The sequence below is a fragment of the Salmo salar genome, chromosome 01 (genome assembly GCF_965601325.2).
Source record: "Salmo salar chromosome 01, fSalSal1, whole genome shotgun sequence".
NCBI classification, from domain to species: domain Eukaryota; kingdom Metazoa; phylum Chordata; class Actinopteri; order Salmoniformes; family Salmonidae; genus Salmo; species Salmo salar.
This window is the reverse complement of record NC_138291.1, coordinates 77,812,454-77,836,542: the sequence shown is the minus strand read 5'-3', so window position 1 is coordinate 77,836,542 and position 24,089 is coordinate 77,812,454. Positions and strand designations below refer to the sequence as shown.

The 24,089-nt window shown below is 42.0% G+C and overlaps 1 protein-coding gene across 1 annotated transcript in view; it reads right to left on the bottom strand.

Moving 5' to 3' along the window:
* The window catches only part of pyroxd2 (pyridine nucleotide-disulphide oxidoreductase domain 2), a 34,761-nt gene that overhangs the window by 6,462 nt on the left and 4,210 nt on the right, over positions 1–24,089 (bottom strand). The window contains 10 exon segments of the mRNA NM_001141738.1: positions 12–84; positions 1,899–2,033; positions 3,947–4,088; positions 4,210–4,307; positions 12,337–12,398; positions 12,545–12,698; positions 12,935–13,090; positions 16,105–16,178; positions 16,395–16,488; positions 16,617–16,636. Of these exon segments, the coding sequence (NP_001135210.1) occupies positions 12–84; positions 1,899–2,033; positions 3,947–4,088; positions 4,210–4,307; positions 12,337–12,398; positions 12,545–12,698; positions 12,935–13,090; positions 16,105–16,178; positions 16,395–16,488; positions 16,617–16,636 (1,008 nt within the window).

Here is a 24,089-nt window from a genome sequence, read left to right as displayed (position 1 = left end):
AAGGGTCGTACCATTAATCTTAGTGACAGGGGAGGTGTAGTCTATCTGATCTACAGCTTTGATGAACGCTGGAGAAAGAGCACTCTGTGAGAAGCAAAACAGAGGGGTTAGGGTTAAGGTAAGAGGACACAAACACGATATTACACTTCTGAGTACAATATTTTTGGAACAATTTTTGTTGTCTTCCTGAATGTAATGTATATAGACTATTGTCTTTTCAATAGCCTACTTTTTCAACTATTCAGACCCCTTGACTTTTTCCTCTTTTTGTTATGTTACAGCCTTATTCTAAAATGGATTCATAAAAAAGAAATCCTCAGCAATCTACACACAATAACCCATAATGACAAAGTGAAAAACGTTTTTTTTTTTTATTTTGCGCAAATTTATGAAAAAATTAAGAAACAGAAATACCTTTTGAGGCTTGAAATTGAGCTCAGGTGCATCCTGTTTCCATTGATCATCCTTAAGATGTTTCTACAACTTCATTGGAGTCCACCTGTGGTAAATTCAATTGATTGGACATGATTTGGAAAGGCACACACCTGTCTATATAAGGGCCCACAGTTGACAGTGCATGTCTGAGCAAAAACCAAGCCATGAGGTCAAAGGAAATGTCCATAGAGCTCCAAGATGAGGCACAGATCAGGGGAAGGGTACCAAAACATTTCTGCAGCAATAAAGGTCCCCAATAAAACAGTGGCCTCCGTCATTAATAAATGGAAGAAGTTTGGATCCACCAAGACTCTTCCTAGAGCTGGCCGCCTGGCCAAACTGAGCAATCGGGGGAGAAGGGCCTTGGTCAGGGAGGTGACCATGAACCGGATGGTCACTCTGACAGACCTCTAGTTCCTCTGTGGAGATGGTTGTCCTTCTGGAAGGTTCTCCCATCTCTGCAGAACTCCACCAATCAGGCTTTTATGGTAGAGTGGCCAGACGGAAGCCACTCCTCAGTAAAAGGCACATGACAGCCTGCTTGGAGTTTGCCAAAAGGCACCTAAAGGACTCTCAGACCATGAGAAACAAGATTCTCTGGTCTGATGAAACCAAGATTGAACTCTTTGGCCTGAATGCCAAGATTCATGTCTAGAGGAAACATGGCACCATCCCTACGTTGAAACATGGTGGTGACAGCATCATGCTGTGGTGATGTTTTTCAGCGGTAGGAACTGGGAGACTAGTCAGGATCGAGGCAAAGATGAACGGAGCAAATTACAGAGACACCCTAGTCCAGAGCGCTTAGGACCTCAGACTGGGGTGAAGGTTCAACTTCCTACAGGACAACAGCCCTAAGCACACATCCAAGACAATGCAGGAAGTCTCTGAATATCCTTGAGTGGCCCAGCCAGAGCCCGGACTTGAACCCAATCTGTAGAGACCTGAAAATAGCTGTGCAGCAATGCTCCCCATCCAACATGACAGAACTTCGGAGGGTCTGCAGAGAAGAATGGGAGAAGCTCCCCAAATACAGGTGTGCCAAGCTTGTAGCGTCATACCCAAGAAGACTCAAGGCTTTAATCGCTGCCAAAGGTGCTTCACCAAAGTACTGAGTAAAGGGTCTGAATACTTATGTAAATGTGATATTTCAGTAAAAAAAAAAAAACTACATTTGCAAACATTTCTTAAAACCTGCTTTGTTTTCTCATTGTGGGGTTGTGTGTGTAGATTGATTAGGATTTTTTTTGTTGAATAAGGCTGTAACCTAACAATTTGGAAAAAGTCAAGGGGTCTGAATACTTTCTGAAGGCACTGTTAATGAGCTATGGAATTTTGAGCTTGTTCTCCAATGGGATAGTCTCACATTGCCAGTCTCACATTCAATCTGACTGGAGATTAAAGTTAATCACCAGTCTTGAGGTGTGTTAAGATGTGAGTGTGTTACCTGTAAGATGCATTACCTGAGGGGTGAGTGTTTTAAAGGTGACGTAGGGTGTAGCGTTGGACAGTACCACTCTGCTGTAGATCTCTGTGCCGTCCTTCAGGACCACCCCCTTGGCACTGCCATCTGACCCTACTAAGACCTGATGCACATCCTGTAACCCATACAGTGAGGGGAAAAAAGTATTTGATCCCCTGCTGATTTTGTACGTTTGCCGACTGACAAAGAAATGATCTGTCTATAATTTTAATGGTAGGTTTATTTGAACAGTGAGACAGAATAACAAGAAAATCCAGAAAAACAAATGTCAAAAATGTTATAAATTGATTTGCATTTTAATGAGGGAAATAAGTATATGACCCCCTCTCAATCAGAAAGATTTCTGGCTCCCAGGTGTCTTGTATACAGGTAACGAGCTGAGATTAGGAGCACACTCTTAAAGGGAGTGCTCCTAATCTCACATTGTTACCTGTATAAAAGACACCTGTCCACAGAAGCAATCAATCAGATTCCAAACTCTCCACCATGGCCAAGACCAAAGAGCTCTCCAAGGATGTCAGGGACAAGATTGTAGACCTACACAAGGCTGGAATGGGCTACAAGACCATCGCCAAGCAGCTTGGTGAGAAGGTGACAACAGTTGGTGCGATGATTCGCAAATGGAAGAAACACAAAAGAACTGTCAATCTCCCTCGGCCTGGGGCTCCATGCAAGATCTCACTTCGTGGAGTTGCAATGATCATGAGAACGGTGAGGAATCAGCCTAGAACTACACGGGAGGATCTTGTCAATGATCTCAAGGCAGCTGAGACCATAGTCACCAAGAAAACAGTTGGTAACACACTACGCCGTGAAGGACTGAAATCCTGCAGCACCCGCAAGGTCCCCCTGCTCAAGAAAGCACATATACATGCCCGTCTGAAGTTTGCCAATGAACATCTGAATGATTCAGAGGACAACTGGGTGAAAGTGTTGTGGTCAGATGAGACCAAAATGGAGCTCTTTGGCATCAACTCAACTCGCCATGTTTGGAGGAGGAGGAATGCTGCCTATGACCCCAAGAACACCATCCCCACCGTCAAACATGGAGGTGGAAACATTATGCTTTGGGGGTGTTTTTCTGCTAAGGGGACAGGACAACTTCACCGCATCAAAGGGACGATGGACGGGGCCATGTACCGTCAAATCTTGGGTGAGAACCTCCTTGCCTCAGCCAGGGCATTGAAAATGGGTCGTGGATGGGTATTCCAGCATGGCAATGACCCAAAACACACGGCCAAGGCAACAAGGGAGTGGCTCAAGAAGAAGCACATTAAGGTCTGCTAAGAGCGTCTCCTAAATGACTAAAATGTAAAATGTAAGGTCCTGGAGTGGCCTAGCCAGTCTCCAGACCTTAATCCCATAGAAAATCTGTGGAGGGAGCTGAAGGTTCGAGTTGCCAAACGTCAGCCTCGAAACCTTAATGACTTGGAGAAGATCTGCAAAGAGCAGTGGGACAAAATCCCTCCTGAGATGTGTGCAAACCTGGTGGCCAACTACAAGAAACGTCTGACCTCTGTGATTGCCAACAAGGGTTTTGCCACCAAGTACTAAGTCATGTTTTGCAGAGGGGTCAAATACTTATTTCCCTCATTAAAATACAAATCATTTTATAACATTTTTGACATGCGTTTTTCTGGATTTTTGTTGTTGTTATTCTGTCGCTCACTTTTCAAATAAACCTACCATTGAAATTATAGACTGATCATTTCTTTGTCAGTGGGCAAACGTACAAAATCATCAGGGGATCAAATACTTTTTTCCCTCACTGTATGCATGCACACCCACACACAGATATCACACAAGAACACATTATATTACCCATTAGCTATTAAATTCAAAAGGTCGAGTTACCAACTAGGGAACCACTAGATAACCACTCCTGGGGAAATGAAATCTGCCCTATATGGCTGTACGTATGTTTATTCACTGTATTATAAATCAGCTGGACCATTACAGTTTAACATTAACTGAAAAACACTATGGAATAGAACAAATGTGAAAGCCGTGCCTATCCAGCCAGCTGACCTGTTCAGTAAAGATGTCTGCTCCGTGGGAGCGGGCAGAGCTAGCGATGGCCTTGGACACCCCTCCCATGCCCCCCTCCACATAACCCCACGCTCCCTTCTCCTTCTCCAGCTCCCCCATCACATGATGAAGGAGGACATACCTGCGGGGGGAGATACAAAGGGGGAAACTGTATTGTCCAAAACATATATACAATATAATGTTCTATTAAATTCTGAGGGGGTGTGTGTGTGTGTGTGTGTGTGTGTGTGTGTGTGTCTCACCCACTGCCAGGGCTGTTAGGGCTGGTCATAGCTCCTATCACAGCATCTGTAGCCAGTGTGGCTTTAAGAGGCTCAGATTCAAACCAACGGTTCAGGATCTGAGAATTAAAAATAAATATTATAGATATTCAGCAATGCACAGAAGACGCTGGAAAGCTTTACAACATGGATGCAACTAGAATCAGATGAGGAAGGGTTAGACAGCAACTAGAACAGGAGGGCTTCTTAAAGAAAAACTAACAGGACTGTGAGAGACTGAATTCTTACTGGTTGGTAGGTGATCAAATACTTATCATGCAATAAAATGCAAATGAATTACTTAAAAATCATACAATGTGATTTTCTGGATTTTTGTTTTACATTCCGTCTCTCACAGTTGAAGTGTACCGATGATAAATTACAGACCTCCAAAAATGGTATATATACAGTGGGGAGAACAAGTATTTGATACACTGCCGATTTTGCAGGTTTTCCTACTTACAAAGCATGTAGAGGTCTGTCATTTGTATCATAGGTACACTTCAACTGTGGGAGACGGAATCTAAAACAAAAATCCAGAAAATCACATTGTATGATTTTTAAGTAATTAATTTGCATTTTATTGCATGATAAGTATTTGATCACCTACCAACCAGTAAGAATTCTGGCTCTCACAGACCTGTTCGTTTTTCTTTAAGAAGCCCTCCTGTTCTCCACTCATTACCTGTATGAACTGTTTGAACTTGTACCTGTATAAAAGACACCTGTCCACACACTCAATCAAACAGACTCCAACCTCTCCACAATAGCCAAGACCAGGGAGCTGTGTAAGGACATCATGGATAAAATTGTAGACCTACACAAGGCTGGGATGGGCTACAGGACAATAGGCAAGCAGCTTGGTGAGAAGGCAACAACTGTTGGCGCAATTATTAGAAAATGGAAGAAGTTCAAGATGACGGTCAATCACCCTCGGTCTGGGGCTCCATGCAATATCTCACCTCGTGGGGCATCAATGATCATGAGGAAGGTGAGTGATCAGCCCACAACATTTCACGGCAGGACCTGCTCAATGACCTGAAGAGAGCTGGGACCACAGTCTCAAAGAAAACCATTAGTAACACACTACCCCGTCATGGATTAAAATCCTGCAGCGCACGCAAGGTCCCCCTGCTCAAGCCAGCGAATGTCCAGGCCGTCTGAAGTTTGCCAATGACCATCTGGATGATCCAGAGGAGGAATGGGAGAAGGTCATGTGGTCTGATGAGACAGAAATAGAGCTTTTTGGTCTAAACTCCACTCGCCGTGTTTGGAGGAAGAAGAAGGATTAGTACAACCCCAAGAACACCATCCCAACCGTGAAGCATGGAGGTGGAAACATCATTCTTTGGGGATGCTTTTCTGCAAAGGGGACAGGATGACTGCACCGTATTGAAGGGAGGATGGATGGGGCCATGTATCGCGAGATCTTGGCCAACAACCTCCTTCCCTCAGTAAGAGCATTGAAGATGGGTCGTGGCTGGGTCTTCCAGCATGACAACGACCCAAAACACACAGCCAGGGCAACTATGGAGTGGCTCCGTAAGAATCATCTCAAGGTCCTGGAGTGGCCTAGCCAGTCTCCAGACCTGAACCCAATAGAAAATCTTTGGAGGGAGCTGAAAGTCCGTATTGGCCAGCGACAGCCCCGAAACCTGAAGGATCTGGAGAAGGTCTGTATGGAGGACTGGGCCAAAATCCCTGCTGCAGTGTGTGCAAACCTGGTCAAGAACTACAGCAAACGTATGATCTCTGTAATTGCAAACAAAGGTTTCTGTACCAAATATTAAGTTCTGCTTTTCTGATGTATCAAATACTTATGTCATGCAATAAAATGCAAATTAATTACTTAAAAATCATACAATGTGATTTTCTGGATTTTTGGTTTAGATTCCGTCTCTCACAGTTGAAGTGTACCTATGATACAAATTACAGACCTCTACATGCTTTGTAAGTAGAAAAACCTGCAAAATCGGCAGTGTATCAAATACTTGTTCTCCCCACTGTGTGTGTGTATATGTGTGTGTGTATATGTATATGTATATATATATATTATTTCTTTCATCACATTCCCAGTGTGTCAGAAGTTTACATACACTCAATAAGTATTTAGTAGCATTGCATTTAAATTGTTTAACTTGGGTCAAACGTTTCAGGTAGCCTTCCACAAGCTTCCCACAATAAGTTGGGTGAATTTTGGCCGATTCCTCCTGACCGAACTGGTGTAACTGAGTCAGGTTTGTAGGCCTCCTTGCTCGCACACACTTTTTCAGTTCTGCCCACAAATTTTCTATAGGATTAAGGTCAGGGCTTTGATGGCCACTCCAATACCTTGACTTTGTTGTCCTTAAGCCATTTTGACACAACTTTGGAAGTACGCTTGGGGTCATTGTCTATTTGGGAGACCCATTTGCAACCACGCTTTAACTTCCTGACTGATGTCTTGCGATGTTGCTTCAATATATCCACATTTTCCTACCTCATGATGCCATCTATTTTGTGAAATGCACCAGTCCCTCCTGCAGCAAAGCACCCCCACAACATGATGCTGCCACCCCCGTGCTTCACAGTTGGGATGGTGTTCTTCGGCTTGTAAGATTCCCCCTTTTTCCTCCAAACATAACGATGGTCATTATGGCCAAACAGTTCTATTTTTGTTTCATCAGACCAGAGGACATTTTTCCAAAAAGTACGATCTTTGTCCCATTGTGCATTTGCAAACCGTGGTCTGGTTTTTTTATGGCGGTTTGGAGCAGTGGCTTTTTCCTTGCTGAGCGGCATTTCATGTTAATGTCGATATAGGTCTCGTTTTACTGTGGATACAGATACTTTTGTACCTGTTTCCTCCAGCATCTTCACAACGTCCTTTGCTGTTGTTCTGGGATTGATTTGCACTTTTTGCACCAAAGTACGTTCATATCTAGAAGACAGACCGCGTCTCCTTCCTGAGCGGTAAGATGGCTGCGTGGTCCCATGGTGTTTATACTTGCGTACTATTGTTTGTACAGATGCACGTGGTACCTTCAGGCATTTGGAAATTGCTCCCAAGGATGAACCAGACGTGTGGAGATCTACAAATGTTTTTTCTGAGGTCTTGGCTAATTACTTTTGATTTTCCCATGATATCAAGCAAAGAGGCACTGAGTTTGAAGGTAGGCCTTGAAATACATCCACAGGTACACCTCCAATTGACTCAAATGTTGTCAATTAGCCTATCAGAAGCTTCTAAAGCCATGACATCATTTTCTGGACTTTTCCAAGCTGTTTAAAGGCACAGTCAATTTAGTGTATGTAAACTTCTGACCCACTGGAATTGTGATACAGTGGATTATAAGTGAAATAATCTGGCTGTAAACAATTGTTGGAAAAATGACTTGTGTCATGCACAAAGTAGATGTCCTAACCGACTTGCCAAAACTATAGTTTGTTAACAAGAAATTTGTGGAGTGGTTGAAAAACGAGTTTTAATGATGCCAACCTAAGTGTATGTAAACTTCCGACTTCAACTGTGTGTGTGTATGTGTACATACATACATACATACATACATACATACATACATACATAGACTCAAACCATTTGTTTAGGATCTGAGAAACAAGAGTAGAACGTACAGATATTAATATAACTACTGTTCCCTGAAGGAGGGAACTAGGTATAACATATTCACAGGAAGAAAACTGGAATCACACCCAACGGTCCAATGGATACCGAGCGTGCCCTCGGAAGCCCCGCCTTCCTAGCTATAATACCGGGGCTCGCATTCATTTCCTCAATTCAGTACTGCTCTTCAGCGAGCTCAAATCACCTGAAGGTGCGGGCCTAAAATATGTTATACCTCGTTCCCTCCTTTAGGGAACAGTAGTTATATTCATAAATGTATGCTCCATTTCAGTCAGTCATTCGGTATAACATACTATGAGGATATACAGTACAAGCACGCCCCAATCCAGCTTAGAGGGTACCAAACTAGGAGGCCCACGGCAGCCAAGCACACACAAGTTCCACCAGCTCCAAAAATGGGTTACAGAAACCACATTTTTCCCCTAATACTTTTCTGAGAAGCCTGAAATGTCAGAGCCCCATATAGGGAACCAGAACCTGCTGCAACTTGGCTATGTGCACTGACACGCTGCCACTGCAGCTCAAGTCCATTGAACTCACGGTTCGAAGAACAATACTTACCTTGCGAGCCTGAAATGTCAGAACTCGTACAAGGAACCGTAAGTCCAAAACAATGCATGTATACAATCACAGAATACATATCTGCGGTCATGGGTGCCAAACTGTCCCGTGCGCCGGGGACAATAGATCCCGACAACACAGAACCTTCCACGGGTCCCAGCCCAACAAGTGGATGATATCCGGAAACCAGGGTTGTCTGGGCCAACGGGGAGCCACCAGAATCAACAACAGACCCTCCTGACTGACCTTCTCCACAGTGGCCTGAATCAGGTCAACCGGATGAAACGCATAGAGCAGGGTACGAGGCCACTGATACACCAAAGCATCTGTTCCCAATGGAGCGCCCAGATCCCTCATTGAGAAGAACAGATGACAATGCAGGTTTTCTTGAGTAAAGATCTACGTCGGCCCTGCCGAACCCGTCCCATATAGGGCTATGGCGGTCCAAAAAATGTGTCATGCAAATAACAGGTGAGTGTCCATAAGGCTAGGGGGATCTAAGCTTTACCTAAAATAAATGTAATTAAATTGCCAAAATTAGGCTAATGAACCTTCTCCTGTCTATACATAAATAAATAAAATAATTCAAAATAGGCTACTAAAGCATGATTTGGCCACAAATTATATTTCGATTATTTAAAAAAAGTAAGGTTTGTGGATTGTTTAAAATCAATTGCCTATAGCCAGAAGGAAAGGTAGCGCGTGCAATTTGAGCAGATTATTGCTGAGTTGCGACTGTCTGTGAAAAGTACAGGCATATCGCAATATTTCAAAATACAATGTTGGAAAACATAGTTTGGAAAGCAAATGGTTGTTGCTGTAAAGAAAAAACAATGAAAAGACTCGTCTTTTACTTATCAAAATTCTCAATTTAATTGAGCGAACAAAAAGTATAGCCTATCTTATTGGCACCGGCGGAGAGCATCTGCAATATGCACACTGCACATATTCACTATTTATCATTGTTGGGTCAGTGCTACTTAAAAGTTTGTTTTTGGACAATAATTTCCTCCTCCAGTTTTGATGGATATCATATTCTATTAGTATCTCCCCTTCTCGTAGGCCTATTGTATGGACAGCGTCGTTTTTATGTATCTTTTTGTCACCGTCAGCAGTAGGCTACCCTATAATTTGTCCTATAAAACATATTCTGCCAATGTCTCCAGTCATATAAAGTGTAGTAGAATTGCATGAAATGTGTTCATAAAAGGCCACATTTTTTCCCATGCAAAGAAAGAAGAAATGTATCTGATATAGCCTAGGCCTGCTCAATGCTACATGAGTTCAGCCATGCATTGAACATTTTCTTTTTGTTGCAAACAGTGATTGAGTTATAGTATTAGCCTAAATTATGACTATCCAATCTACTCATCACATTAGGAATAATAGGCAATCTTACATGTCTGCAAATGCGATTATGCATGTAATTCTTTATTATAAAGGTGCATTATTATTATTACTTTTTTTGTATTTTTGCCCCGAAAGGTCGAGTCATGTGTCCTCCAAAACATTACCCACCAAACTGAGCTTCTTTAACACCCGCCCGCTTAACCCCGGAGGCCAGCCACACCAATGTGTCGGAGTAATCACTGTTCAACTGACAACCGAGATCAGCCTGCAGGTGCCCGGCCCACCACAAGTAGTCGCTAGAGCGCGATGAGCCAAGTAAAGCCCCCCCGGCCAAACCCTCCCCTAACCCGGATGACGCTGGGCCAATAGTGCGCTGCCCGATCATGACACAGCCCGGGATCGAACCCGGGTCTGTAGTGATGCCTCTAGCACTGTGAAGCAGTGCCTTAGACTGCTGCACCACTTAGGAAGCCATAAAGGTGCATTTTTATGGTAAAAATTATCTTCTCCAGACTTGAAACTCACTCGTCGCCTATGTATGCCAGTTAGGCTACACCGGTTGTAAAGCGGATTAATGTGCTTAATCTTAAGAATTGACTAGGCAGGTAGTCTAGTGGTTAAGAGCATTGGACCAGTAACTGAAAGGTTGCTGGTTCAAATCCCCAAGCTAACTAGGTGAAAATTCTGTTGATTTGCCCTTGAGCAAGGCACTTAACCTCAGTTTCTCTGGATAAGAGCATCTGTTAAATGATGAAAATGAAATAAATAGCACAGCATGGGAAAGCTAGGATCCTGGGAAAGCTAGGAACCTTCAAACTCAACATTTGGCTACTAGGATGGCTGAATTTTCCCTACCACCACCCTCTCCCTTCCTCGCTCTGCCTGGTGAGCCCCCGGTTCCATGGACTCAATGGATTCCATCTTTTGAAACGTACATTACTGGACTGGGCTTACAAGACATGAGTGATGCTAGGCTAAAAGCACTGCTGCTACACTGCCTAGGAGCAGAGGGACAGTGTGTGTTCGGGACACTCGGTTATGCTGATGCTGTGGCTCTCTTGGAGAGACACTTCTCTACACCCCAAAGTGCCCTTCTCCATCGGTTTCTGTTCCGACGGCACCATCAGCTGCCTGGTGAGTCTGTACACCAGTGTGTGGCAAATCTACAGGGCTTAGCTAGCTCATGTAAATTTGGGGCACTACAGGAGGAAATGGTACATGACCAACTTATCGAGCATACAAACAACAAGAAAGTACGTGAAAGACTGTTACTTGAACCTGATGATTTGTCACTGGCAAAGGCACTCCAGTTAGCTTTCCAAGCGGAGTCCACTGCAGAATCTGCTGCAAAGCTAGCCTCCCCTCTCCAGCCTCTTGCTCTCACTGACACGGACCGCTCTGCTCTGACCCTATACACGCAGACGCCCCACCCTCAAGTGGAGAGACCCCCGTCATACAACCTCTATGCTGTGTCCCACTGGCCCTGCATGCAGACATCGATGCCGAGCTCCGGTGCCAGCTAGAGGAAGACATCATCAAGGCTATTGATGCATCCCCCTGGATCGCAAACCTGGTGGTGGTAAAAAAGAGATCATTCCCCCTGTGTGGACCTTAGAGCAGCAAATATGGCCATCATCCCAGACAAATACCCCCTACAGAAGAGTTCACTGCCCTGTTCTACAGCTCCAGGGATACCTACAGGTGCTGCTACACCTAAGCAGCCACAACCTCATAGCGTTCATCACCCACTTAGGGGTCTTCCGCTACAAGCGCATGGCATTTGGATTCAGCTCTGCCCAAAGCTGCTTCCAAAAGATCTTGACGTCTATCTACGCGGGGATCCCAGGGGTGGCCATCTACCTCGATGATATCGTTGTTCACGGGCCTACCATCAGGGTCCATGATGAGCACCTACACAGCATGTTCACTGCACTGGCACAACACAACCTCACTCTCAATGGAGAAAAGTGTTTCTTCTCCACCCCTGCCATTGACTTTGTGTGATTTCACCTCTCTGCCGAGGGGATTTCCCCACTCCACTCCAACACTGCAGGAGCTCCAGAAGGCATCAGCAGACGACCCCACTCTCTCCAAGCTGGTGACCTTCATCACACAGGGCTGGCCCAACAAAGCACCAGAGGAGCTGTCGTAATACTTCAGGGTCTGAGAGGAGCTGTCCTGCTGGAACGGCACCTGAAAAGTTTGTCAATTGCGTGACACGTTGTTCCTTCAGGCCAGCTAAAGAGCAGAGAATTTAGGAAATGAATGCGACCTCTGGTATTATAGCCAGGAAGGTGGAGCTTCCGAGGGCAAACTCTGCATCCATTGGCCCGTTGGGCGTGATTTCAGTTTACTTCAGGTGAATATGATTGGTTGTTGACTCCCCATAGTATATACTGAAAGGGAACACAGGAGTTACACAGCAGAAATCCAGTCTGAATGGACCCCATGCCTGTTAAGCAAGAGGGTGGTACTGGAGAGTGTGAGTAGGCTAACTCACATCATTCTACTAATCATAGTCTAAATGGAAGCGATGATAAGTGAAAGAAACAAAGTGATATAGGTGGTCTATCAACCTTCATTATTGGTGCAGTTATGATCTCATAGAAGTCTGGAATGTTCTTGCCCAGTTTCAGGCCTGTAAACACACAACAGAACAGGTGAGTATTATTATGTAATATATTGAAAAATGAAAAACAGATGTATTATAAATAATACAGTAATTATTTAACATTTCAGCTGTGTTTATTCACCCTAGAAACGTGTAGGAAAACAACTTAGTACCACATTGGACAAGGGGCAAGGCACTCCTCAGTGCTGCCATCCTCCTCCTCAGGGCCCCCCCGGTTAACCCTGCGATGTCTACTGGGGGCGAGTCCAGGAGGGGGTGGATGGCCACCGCTAACTTATCCAGGTGGGTTATAAACTCTGGGTACACCTGGAGTGGGGGGACGGGGTAGGAGGGGAAGAGGGAGAGTGGGAGAGGGAAAGGGAGAGGCACAGAAAGAGTTACTGTTAATTACATAACAAGGAGAGGGGGAAACAATCACTACTCCCCTCCATTTCCTCCTTTTACTGTAGCCTACTGAGTACTAGCTAATAGAGCTAAGTGAGCTAACATCTACAATAAACAGCATCTGTACAGTAAGCTGTCTATCTTATATTGCTACCCACCTTGGCGTCTGTCTCAGAGAACTTGCCGATCTCCCTCTGGTTCATGGCCAGATCTGAGCCCAGCAGTAGAGACCGAGGGGGGAGACCCCCTACCCCCTCCTCCAACATTGGGGTGAAGGCATGGGGGTCCCGCATGTACAACTTCAGTCCATGTTTCTGAACACACACACACACACACACACACACACACACACACATACAGTGGGTATCATAAGTATTCACCACCTTGGATATATTTCACATTTTGTTGCGCTACAGATTGAACTACATAGATTTAATTGAACTTTTGTTTTGTTATTTATCAACACAAATTACAAATTAAATACCTAAAATATAGTTGTTGCATAAGTATTTACCCCCTTTGTTTAGGCAAGCCTAAATTAGTTCAGGAGTAAAATCTGGTTTAACAAAATTGCATAATAAGTTACATGGACTCACTCTGTATGACACAATAGGGGTTGTAATGATTTTTGAATGACTACCCCTTCCTCTGTCCCCCATACATACAGTTGAAGTCGGTAGTTTACATACACCTTAGCCAAATACATTTAAACTCAGTTTTTCACAATTACTGACATTTAATCTGAGTAAAAATTCCCTGTCTTAGGTCATTTAGGATCACCACTATATTTTAAGAATGTGAAATGTCAGAATAATAGTAGAGAGAATGATTCATTTCAGCTTTTATTTCTTTCATCACATTCCCAGTGGGTCAGAAGTTTACATACACTCAATTAGTATTTGGTAGCATTGCCTTTAACTTGGGTCAAACGTTTCGGTAGCCTTCCACAAACTTCCCACAATAACTTGGGTGAATTCTGGCCGATTCCTCCTGACAGAGCTGGTGTAACTGAGTCAGGTTTGTAGGCCTCCTTGCTCGCACACGCTTTTTCAGTTCTGCCACAAATCTTCTATGGGATTAAGGTCAAGGCTTTGTGATGGCCACTCCAATACCTTGACTTTGTTGTCCTTAAGCCATTTTGCCACAACTTTGGAAGTATGCTTGGGGTCATTGTCCATTTGGAAGACCCATTTGCGACCAAGCTTTAACTTCCTGACTGATGTCTTGAGATGTTGCTTCAATATATCCACATAATTTTCCTGCCTCATAATGCCATCTATTTTGTGAAGTGCCGAGCAAAGCACCCCCACAACATGATGCTGCAACCCCAGTGCTTCACTGTTGGGATGGTGTTCTTCGGCTTGCAAGCCTCCCCCTTTTTCCTCTAAACATAACAATGGTCATTATGACCAAACAGTTACATTTTTGTTTCATCAGACCAGAGGACATTTCTCCAAAAAAGTACGATCTTTGTCCCCACGTGCAATTGCAAACCGTAGTCTGGCTTTTTTATGGCGGTTTTGGAGCAGTGGCTTCTTCCTTGCTGAGCGGCCGATATAGGACTCATTTTACTGTGGCTTTAGATACTTTTGTACCTGTTTCCTCCAGCATCTTCACAAGGTCATTTGCTGTTGTTCTGGGATTGATTTGCACGTTTCGCACCAAAGTACGTTCATCTCTAGGAGACAGAGCTCGTCTCCTTCCTGAGCGGTATGACGGCTGCGTGGTGCCATGGTGTTTATACTTGGGTACTATTGTTTGATCTACAATTGGTTTTCTGAGGTCTTGACTGATTACTTTTGATTTTCCCATGATGTCAAGGAAAGAGGCACTGAGTTTGAAGGTAGGCCTTGAAATGCATCCACAGGTACACCTCCAATTGATTTAAATGATGTCAATTAGCCTATCAGAAGCTTCTAAAGCCATGACATCATTTTATGGAATTTTCCAAGCTGTTTAAAGGCACAGTCAATTTAGTGTATGTAAACTTCTGACCCACTGGAATTGCGATACAGTGGATAATAAGTGAAATAATCTGGCTGTAAACAATTGTTGGAAAAATGACTTGTGTCATGCACAAAGTAGATGTCCTAACCAATTTGCCAAAGCTATAGTTTGTTAACAAGAAATATGTGGAGTGGTTGAAAAATGAGTTTTAATGACTCCAACCTAAGTGTATGTACACTTCTGACTTCAACTGTACTACATCTGTAAGGTCCCTCAATCAAGTATTGAACTTCAAACGCAGATTCAACTACAAAGCCAGGGAGCTTTTCGAAAGCCTGATAAAGAAGAGCAGTGATTGGTAGCTGGGTAACAATAAAAATAAGCAGACTTTGAATATCTCTTTAAGCAAGGTCAAGTTAATAAGTATGCTGTGGATGATGTATTAAACCACCCAGACACATCAACGATACAGTTGGCCTTCTGAACTGCAGGACAGGAAGGAAACTGCTCAGGGATGGTGGTGATTTAAAAACAGTTACAGAGTTCAATGGCTGTGGTGGGAGAAAACTGGGGATGGATCAACAACATTGTAGTGACTCCACAATAATCACCTAAATGACAGAGAAAAAAATTATAAAAATACACAGAATAGCATGGTGGTGGCTGCATCATGGTATGGATATGCTTGACATCGGCAAAGACTGGAGAGTTTTTTAGGATAAAGAGAAATGGGATGGAGCTAAGCACAGGCAAAATCCTTGAGAAAAACATGCTTCAGTCTGCTTTACATCAGACCTTTCAGCAGGACAATAACCTAAAAAACAAGGCCAAATCTATACTGGAGTTGTTTACCAAGAAGAAGAAGAGAGGGAATGTTCCCGAGTGGCCAAGTTACTGTTTTGACTTAAATCAGCTCGAACATCTATGACAAGACTTGCTGTATAGCCATGATCCCAAACACTTTGACAGAACTTTAAGAATTGTTTTAATAATAATGGGCAAATATTGCACAATCCAGGTGTACAAAGTGCAGATGTAATCCCTGCCAAACGTGTTTCTAACATGTATTGACTCGGGGATGAATACTTATCTAATCAAGATATATTACTGTTTTATTTTTCACTAACATTACAGAGTATTTTGTGTAGATCGTTGACACAAAACTACAATTAAATTAATTTAATCCCACTTTGTAACACAATAAAATGTGACGAAAGGGGAGTGAATACTTGTGATAGGCACTGTAACACACCTGATTGATTCAAATATTCAAAGACATAATGATCAGTTCATTCTTTCAAAAGCCTGCACACCCTGTGCGTCACCATAGACGTTACATAGAAGATCACTGATATATCAAGTATGATGGCTGGTCGTTCACCTTGAGCTCCAGGTCTCTGAAGATGTGTGGTCTGAGCAGGCTGAGGAGATAGGAACACCGGGAGAAATGGAAACCTGCAGACAGACATACAGACATGAAAAGGAAACACATTAACTACATAGTTAACAACTTGAGCTTCTACAATAAGAACACACATTATTTTCTGTGACAGCAGATTTTCTACTCTTTTTGTGTCTGTGTTGACTCTACTGAACACCCTGCTGCACTACCATGAACTCCAGAGAGACCCTCTGCAGCAGGAGTCTGTCACCAGAAAGAGTGAACCTCACCTGGGATGATTTCCTCCGACACTGCCGCCCCTCCCAGAACATGTCTGCGTTCCAGGACTGCTGTCTTCAGCCCACCCTTCTGCAGATAGGCTGCCTGTGAATACACACACACACCCACACAACTATTAACATAATGCATGTAGACACACACACGTAAATTAAGTTTGATATGTCACACATTCATGGAGATGGATATATTTGGATAAGCAAATATCCACTTACCGCTACCAGTCCATTGTGTCCTACAATGAAAAATGATATGAGTGTCAAACATCCGTTTATAAAGATACTAGTGCCCTGATTGCTATAGTAAATCCAGCAACAATATATTGACAGTATCCACATTTGCAGAAACTATTAATCTAATTTGGCTCCTGTCCATTGTTTCTCATCCACTAATGCTGAGCGATTAGTGTTTTTTAGGTCAGTTTCGGTTCGATTATTAAAAAAGAATCACGTTTATTCAATTTTAGTTTAGATCATTTTTTAAACATTAAATGCACTTTGCATTATGTGGGTTGAAGGCTTTAACAACACAGAATAAAACAAAAGTCTCATGGTGGAAGTGACTGCCCATTACTGCTTATCACTTATTATCCATAATTTAATAACATTACTTCAATAAGATATTTCAGTTGTTGTGCATATTACATTTGTTTTATTTGATTACTTTATTATTTAATTCCAAGTAATCTCACCTCTACAGAGCTGCTGCTTATGCTGTCTGATAAAATCACTATTTTGTAGTTCTTCAAAATAAGGCATATTTTATGACTACTAAATACCAACTATCAATCACTTACATACTATATTTTCAGGTAGAGATACCTTTTGAAGCAACAGCTGCTCTCTATATCACCTCACGATCGCGCATTTTTCTCTCTTCCGTAGCAGGTGTAAAAGAAACACAGACCAGACAGTAGATTCACAATGGATCGTGGTAATTGTACTTAATTACCACGTTTTATAGGCTAAACTATGTAGAACATTGGCCTGTTGGAAACTACAACTCCCTACTACATTGCACAGTTCAGTCTGGATCTGATTTATCTCTGGAGAAAATGTGCAATGAGCTCAGAATTGTTTTTTTAACCGATGTCGGTGAATTAGTTGTTTAAAAAAATGCTAGGTTATATATATATATTATATATATATATATATATATATATATATATATATGAAATTCGGCTAGTTTGCTGTCTTTCCAGCTTCAGTTTTAAGTGATTGTGTTAGCTGGGTAGTTGGCTAGCTCCTCTCAACAGTGGCGAGAGAGCAAATGTTCCATGGCAGGCAAAATTGCGCATCATTAGCTCATTGTTATGGCTGTATTATTGTAAAAAAAAAAATGCAAATGCAGCTACTTGGTGGTATTTTGGCTGCACTGTTTGCATGACTCTGTTAGCCAAAGTTGGCAGCTAGAAAGCAAGGGATAAGAACATTGCCAGCATGGTAACAGAACATTTAGAATTAACCAATGGGTATTTGACTGCCTTCATGACTCATGACCGCCTGTGTGGCGGTAAAACAGTCACCGCAACAGCCCTAATTGTGGAAGGATGGAATAGTATGAATAAATTCAGAGAAGCCGGTGTTTGGAGAAGCCGGTGTATCAATGAAATTCAGATAATGAATGGACTTCGTCTCGGCCCTAACAACACCATGCCAATATATCCTCCAAACACTGGTTTCTCGGGTATTATTGCCTGTCTCTTATCACACAGAGACAGGCGATACTGTATCAGTTGACAAGTCAAGTAGAAAAGGGGATGTTGTACGTGGCAGAAATGGCATACAACACTGTGCTCTGTTTTTACTGTAGCCAACTGCTTTACAATACCCTTATGTACTATTAAATGTCCTACGTATGTACTGTATAAGGATAATGTAACTAACACTGAAATACTTCTCAACATGCTCACAACCTGCCACTGGATTAAATAAAATGTTGAATGTCAAGTGATATTCAATATCTACTATTAGTTTTTATCGCAATTTTCACAAGTATGTGGTACATTTACACAACTCTTAGTACGAAACTCAAAACAAAAAGGCAGTTGTTTCAAAACTCTTAACCACATTTTCAATTGACTTAGTGCAACACACAAAATCATAGTCACTTTGTCACCAAACTTAATCATTGTTTCATCTGGAAATACATTTTTCACATTGTAATACATTTTCATATAAAGTAATTGCCTTTCACAATGTAATGCTCACATTACTTTTGATATGATTCTCTTCTCTTTTGTTAATTGTATTGTATAGTATAGAGCTCACCAGCTTGTAGTCCTAGAAACCAGAAATGATATACCTCTGGTTTGTTCAGCCATTTCTATGGGCAAAATGAATGCGGAAAGAATAGGGTTTTGGAATAAATGCTGAAAAGAATAAAGCCTTTATAATTCATAACCGTATGAATTATGAAGGCTTTATGTGCGTTGTTTTATTTTTTACATAAATGCTTCAAAATTCACAAAAAGTGACGCTACATGATGAAGATTATCTCATAGAACAAAAGTAACGTATAAGGTCTCTTAAGTCTGTGTTTACCACAGACCTTATTTTGGGCGTTTATCCAATAACCCTATGAAATCTCCATACATTTTCCCATAGGCTTTGTTCAACGACCATGGCGGAGTTAGTGCCTACAAAAATATGCGATTACTATATCTATAGGAATCAGCCGATATTAGCTAAAAATGCCAACCTCGGTATCTGCCGATGTCTAGTTTAATGTCGATGTGCAAAACCGATGTCAAAGCTGACGTGCATACCTATATAACGTAGGTAGATGATGTAATGACGCCACGTAAAATTTTGTGCTATACATGCAACACAACATTCCTAACCTAGCCCACAATGTCTGCTGTGTGGCTCGAGCAGTCAACAAGTCGAGCAGTCATTTTAAAGAGTAAGAACATTTCAGTGCGACAACTTAAAGGCTGAAATCCATTAAAGCCAAGATAATGGAATTAATTTCCCTTGACAATCAACCTTCTCTCTGTTGTGAGTGATGTTGGCTTTCTTCGACTGGTCGAGCACCGGTACACACTACCAAGTGTGTTATTTTTCAGATGTTGCCCTACCGGAGTTACACAGCAATAGCGTCACTGCTATTAGCTTCACGACATACATACTATGGAACGCCATTTGGGTCTTTGCGTGTAAAAATAATACAGTAGCACTGTCAAAGCTGTACAATAAGGTCTGCAAACACCGGCCACGAACAATGTGTTTACAATAATGAGTTGGTAATAAAGCAGAATTTGTTTGACCGCAACTTCTGGGGTAGCTAGCTTTAGCTTGGTACCTAGCTAGCAGCAATACAACCAGCCTGAAAACAATGACCAGTAGAAACTGCAGTCATTTTCATTATTCTTAGCAATGATTTAGGAATCCTTGTGAATAAGTATTAGCTAGGATTCCATGTGTTGTTCGCCATTTGAAATTGAAGTCAGTTAAGAACAAATTCTTATTTACAATGACAGCCTACCCCGGCCAATCCCAGACGAAGCTGGGCCAATTGTGAACTGCCCTATGGGACTCCTAATCACATCCGGATGTGATACAGCCTGGATTCGAACCAGGGACTGTAGTGACGCCTCTTGCACTGAGATGCAATGCCTTAGACCGCTGCATCCATGTGTGTGTATTATCTATTTATCTGTACTAGAATGCTTAAAAAGCCGCTAAAACTTTAAATATCGGTATCGTTTTTTTGGCAAGGAAAATATTGGATAAGTGTCACGGTTGTCGTAAGGATTGGACCAAAATGCAGCGGGAATATGTATACTCATCTTCTTTCTATTTTGAAGAAGGAGAAACAAATAAATACGTATACAAAAAAAAAGAACAAAACGAAACAGTCCTGTCAGGTGCACAAACACTAAACAAGGAACAACTACCCACAAAATCCCATAGAAAACACACCCCTCTTAAATAGGACCTTCAATTAGAAGCAACGAGGAGCAGCTGCTTCCAATTGAAGGTCAACCCCATTAACTAAACATAGAAATAGAAAGACTAGAACGAACATAGAAATATACTAACATAGAACATTAACCACAAACCCCGAAACACATAAAACAAACACCCCTCTTACATAAGAACATAGCCCAACAAATCACGAAACACTCTAAACAAACACCCCCTGCCGCGTCCTGACCAAACTACAATAACAAATAACCCCTTTACTGGTCAGGACGTGACAATAAGGGTATCGGACAAAAATGTAATATCAGTGCATCACTAATTACTATTGCTCTCTATTTATATAGTATTACTAGAAACACAAGCATTTCGCTGCACCTGCTGTAGCATCTGCTAATCTGTGTACACAACCAATAAACTTGACATAAGTACATCTCTGATCTTGTCAATATCAGATGGACCTGAGCCCGTTTTAATATAATTGTAAAATTAGCCAAGCAGTAGTAATTCTTGTGTTGTGTTATGGGTCAGATGGAATGATCTATGTGCATTGTATTTGGGGAAAGGGAAAATACAAAGGGGGCCTGTATCTGAGGGCAAGAATGATTCCATAAGAGTTGAATACGAGCCATTTGTCTGGAGTTCGAGTTGATAGTGTTATAGAACAGTTGCTACGATCTATCTTTACTATTTTATTCCATTATATACTCTTAATATGAATATACAGTTTTAATATAATCTTAGGAATTTAAAGTAAAGTTAGGTTTAAACTCTTTGTGTGCGAGAAGAGTAATTATCTAGTGGACTGCAAGAATGTGTACTCCCTAACTCAAGGTCTCTCCTGACTGATTTGAAAATATGTGAAAGGTGTGGAGGAGTAAGAACACCAGCCCAGCAATAAAGACTGATTGTTCATTGTAGACACCGAAGGGGGAGCTAGTCGGAGGTTATGAATACATGTGCTTGTAACTTTGTATGTGTTCTTGCAGCTGCATAACCCAGTCAGGTGAATAATTCTAGCCTGAGCTTTCTTTGGTATCCGGATAGATTATTGAACCAGAATTTAGAACCTAACAGAATTACAATCATAATAATCATCATCATAGTAGTACATTTGACTATACAGTATATCATACTTTTTGTTTCTACTTTACAGTGCTTTCAGAAAGTATTCATACCCCTTGACTTATTGCACACTTTGTTGTGTTACAGCCTGAATTCCAAATTGATTAAAGATATTTTTTTTCTCACTTATCTACACACAATACCCCATAATGACAAAGTGAAAACATGTTTAGACATTTTTGCTAATTTATTGAAACTTAAATACAGAAATGTCACACCCCTGAGTCAATACATGTTAATGATATAACCACCTTTGTCATCTATGCATAGTCACTTTAATAACTCTACCTACATGTACATACTACTTCAACTAACCGGTGCCCTCGCACATTGACTCTGTATCGGTACCCCACTTTATATAGTCTCGCTATTGTTATTTTACTGCTGCTCTTTAATGACTTGTTACTTTTATTCTTATCCGTATTTTTTTTTCAACTGCATTGCTGGTTAGGGGCTCGTAAGTAAGCATTTCACTGTAAGGTCTACACCTGTTGTATTCGGCGCATGTGACTAATCAAATTTGATTTGATTTAATTACAGCTGTGAGTCTTTCTGGGTAAATCTCTAAGAGCTTTGCACACCTGGATTGTAGAAAGCTCTAGAAAGAGGCCCGAGATCTCGGCTTGGAATTATGAGCTGGATGACCGTTTAAAATGTATTTTCCCAGTAGGAGCAATTTTTTTTCAGAGTTCCCAGTTGTCTTGAACTCACTAAAGTCTGAGATTTCCCAGTTCCGAGTTTCCAGTTGTTTTAAACACGGCAGAAGTCATGCTGTATTGACAGCATGGCCAATTTATTCTACCTTTACTGGCCCATGGTGTTGTGAGTGAATGTTTATCCTTTTAAGCTTGAAAAAGAGACCATTTCAGACAGATGTTTTAAATCCTTCAACCCAGACTTGGACCACGCACCCTCTCCACCGAATAGCAGGCAGGGGAAGCCAAATAGTGATTGCTTTGCAACGCTTGCAGTTAGCCACTGATTCCATCCAAACCACTCATTGTTGAATTTGCGATTTTTCTGACTTATTGTGTAATGTTTATGTCTAATGGCAAATGAACACCGATACCTTTTATATATAATTTATCTTCATATGACAAGGCTTTAAAAGGATTTGCCAGTAGATTGTCAACATGATTCATGATGATGACAGCTTGTTTCGCTTCCTAGCTAAGATTTTGAAAGTAACATGATCAGTCCATTCAAAGCTACGGTAGATAGAACGCGATTTGCCATCAATCTATGGCAGCGGCAAAGGGGGCTTGAAATGCCTAGCTCTCCCAATAGATTCTACGGTGACGTAGTGTCCCCATGAGCGACAGAACACTGAGCCAATCACAGCGCAACTAGAGATGATTACCAAAGCCTACGCTCTGTATATTCCGCTGGCTACCCCTCCACACAGAAATCACTGAGCTAGGCTGAAACACCTGCATTTTGGAGCTGCCTTACTCAAGAAAGAGACCATGTTTGTATGTGGCTTTATTAACTCAAAATATGTTTGTCTGCCCCACCGGCCCTGAATGACAGGTTGCCACTGATGCTCCGTCAAGTTGGTTGTTGACAATTTTCAAGACGATTTAAGTCAAAACTATAACTAGTCTACTAAGGAGCATTCAATGCCATCTTGGTAAGCAACTCCAGTGTATATTTGGCCATATATTTTAGGTTATTGTCCTGCTGAAAGGTGTCACACACTGATCTGTTTCATCTGTCTTTGTGATCGTCTATACCCCCCTCCATGTGTCGCCATCTTCCCCATTATCCCCTGTGTATTTATACCTGTGTTTTCGGTCTGTCTGTGTCAGTTTGTCTTGTTTGTTCAAGCCTACCAGCGTTTTGTCTCAGCTCCTGCTTTTCCCCAGTCTCTCTTTTTCTCGCCCGTCCTGTCTCTGAGCCCGCCTGACTGACCACTCTGCCTGCACCTGACTCTGAGCCTGCCGTCCTGTACCATTTTTATGACTACCTCATCTCTGTACCCCACACATACAATTATCTGTACGGTCCCTTAGCAGAGCAGTGAATTTCAAACACAGATTCAACCACAAAGAACAGGGAGCGTTTCCAATGCCTCTCAAATGACACCTATTGCTAGATGGATACAAATTTTAAAAAGCAGACATTGAATATCCCTTTGAGCATTGTGAAGTTCTTATATACACTTTGGATGGTGTATCAATACACCCAGTCACTACAATGATACAGGCGTCTTTCCTAACTCAGTTGCCGGAAAGGAAGGAAACTGCTCAGGGGTTTCACCATGATAACACGGGTGACTTTAAAATAGTTAGTTTAATGGCTCTGATAGGAGAAAACTGAGGATGGGATCAACAACATTGTAGTTACTCCACAATACTAACCTAACTGGCAGTGTCACGTCCTGACCATAGAGAGCTCTTATTTTCTATTGTAGAGTAGGTCAGGGCGTGACTGGGGGGTTTATCTAGTTTATTTATTTCTATGTTGGGTTCTATTTTTTTTGTTGTTGTATGATTCTCAATTAGAGGCAGCTGGTCATCGTTGTCTCTAATTGGGGATCATATTTAAGTAGTTGTTTTTCCCACCTGTGTTTGTGGGATATTATTTTGAGTTAGTGCATGTTGCACCGCTGTCGTCCCGGTTTGTTGTTTTGTTTATAGT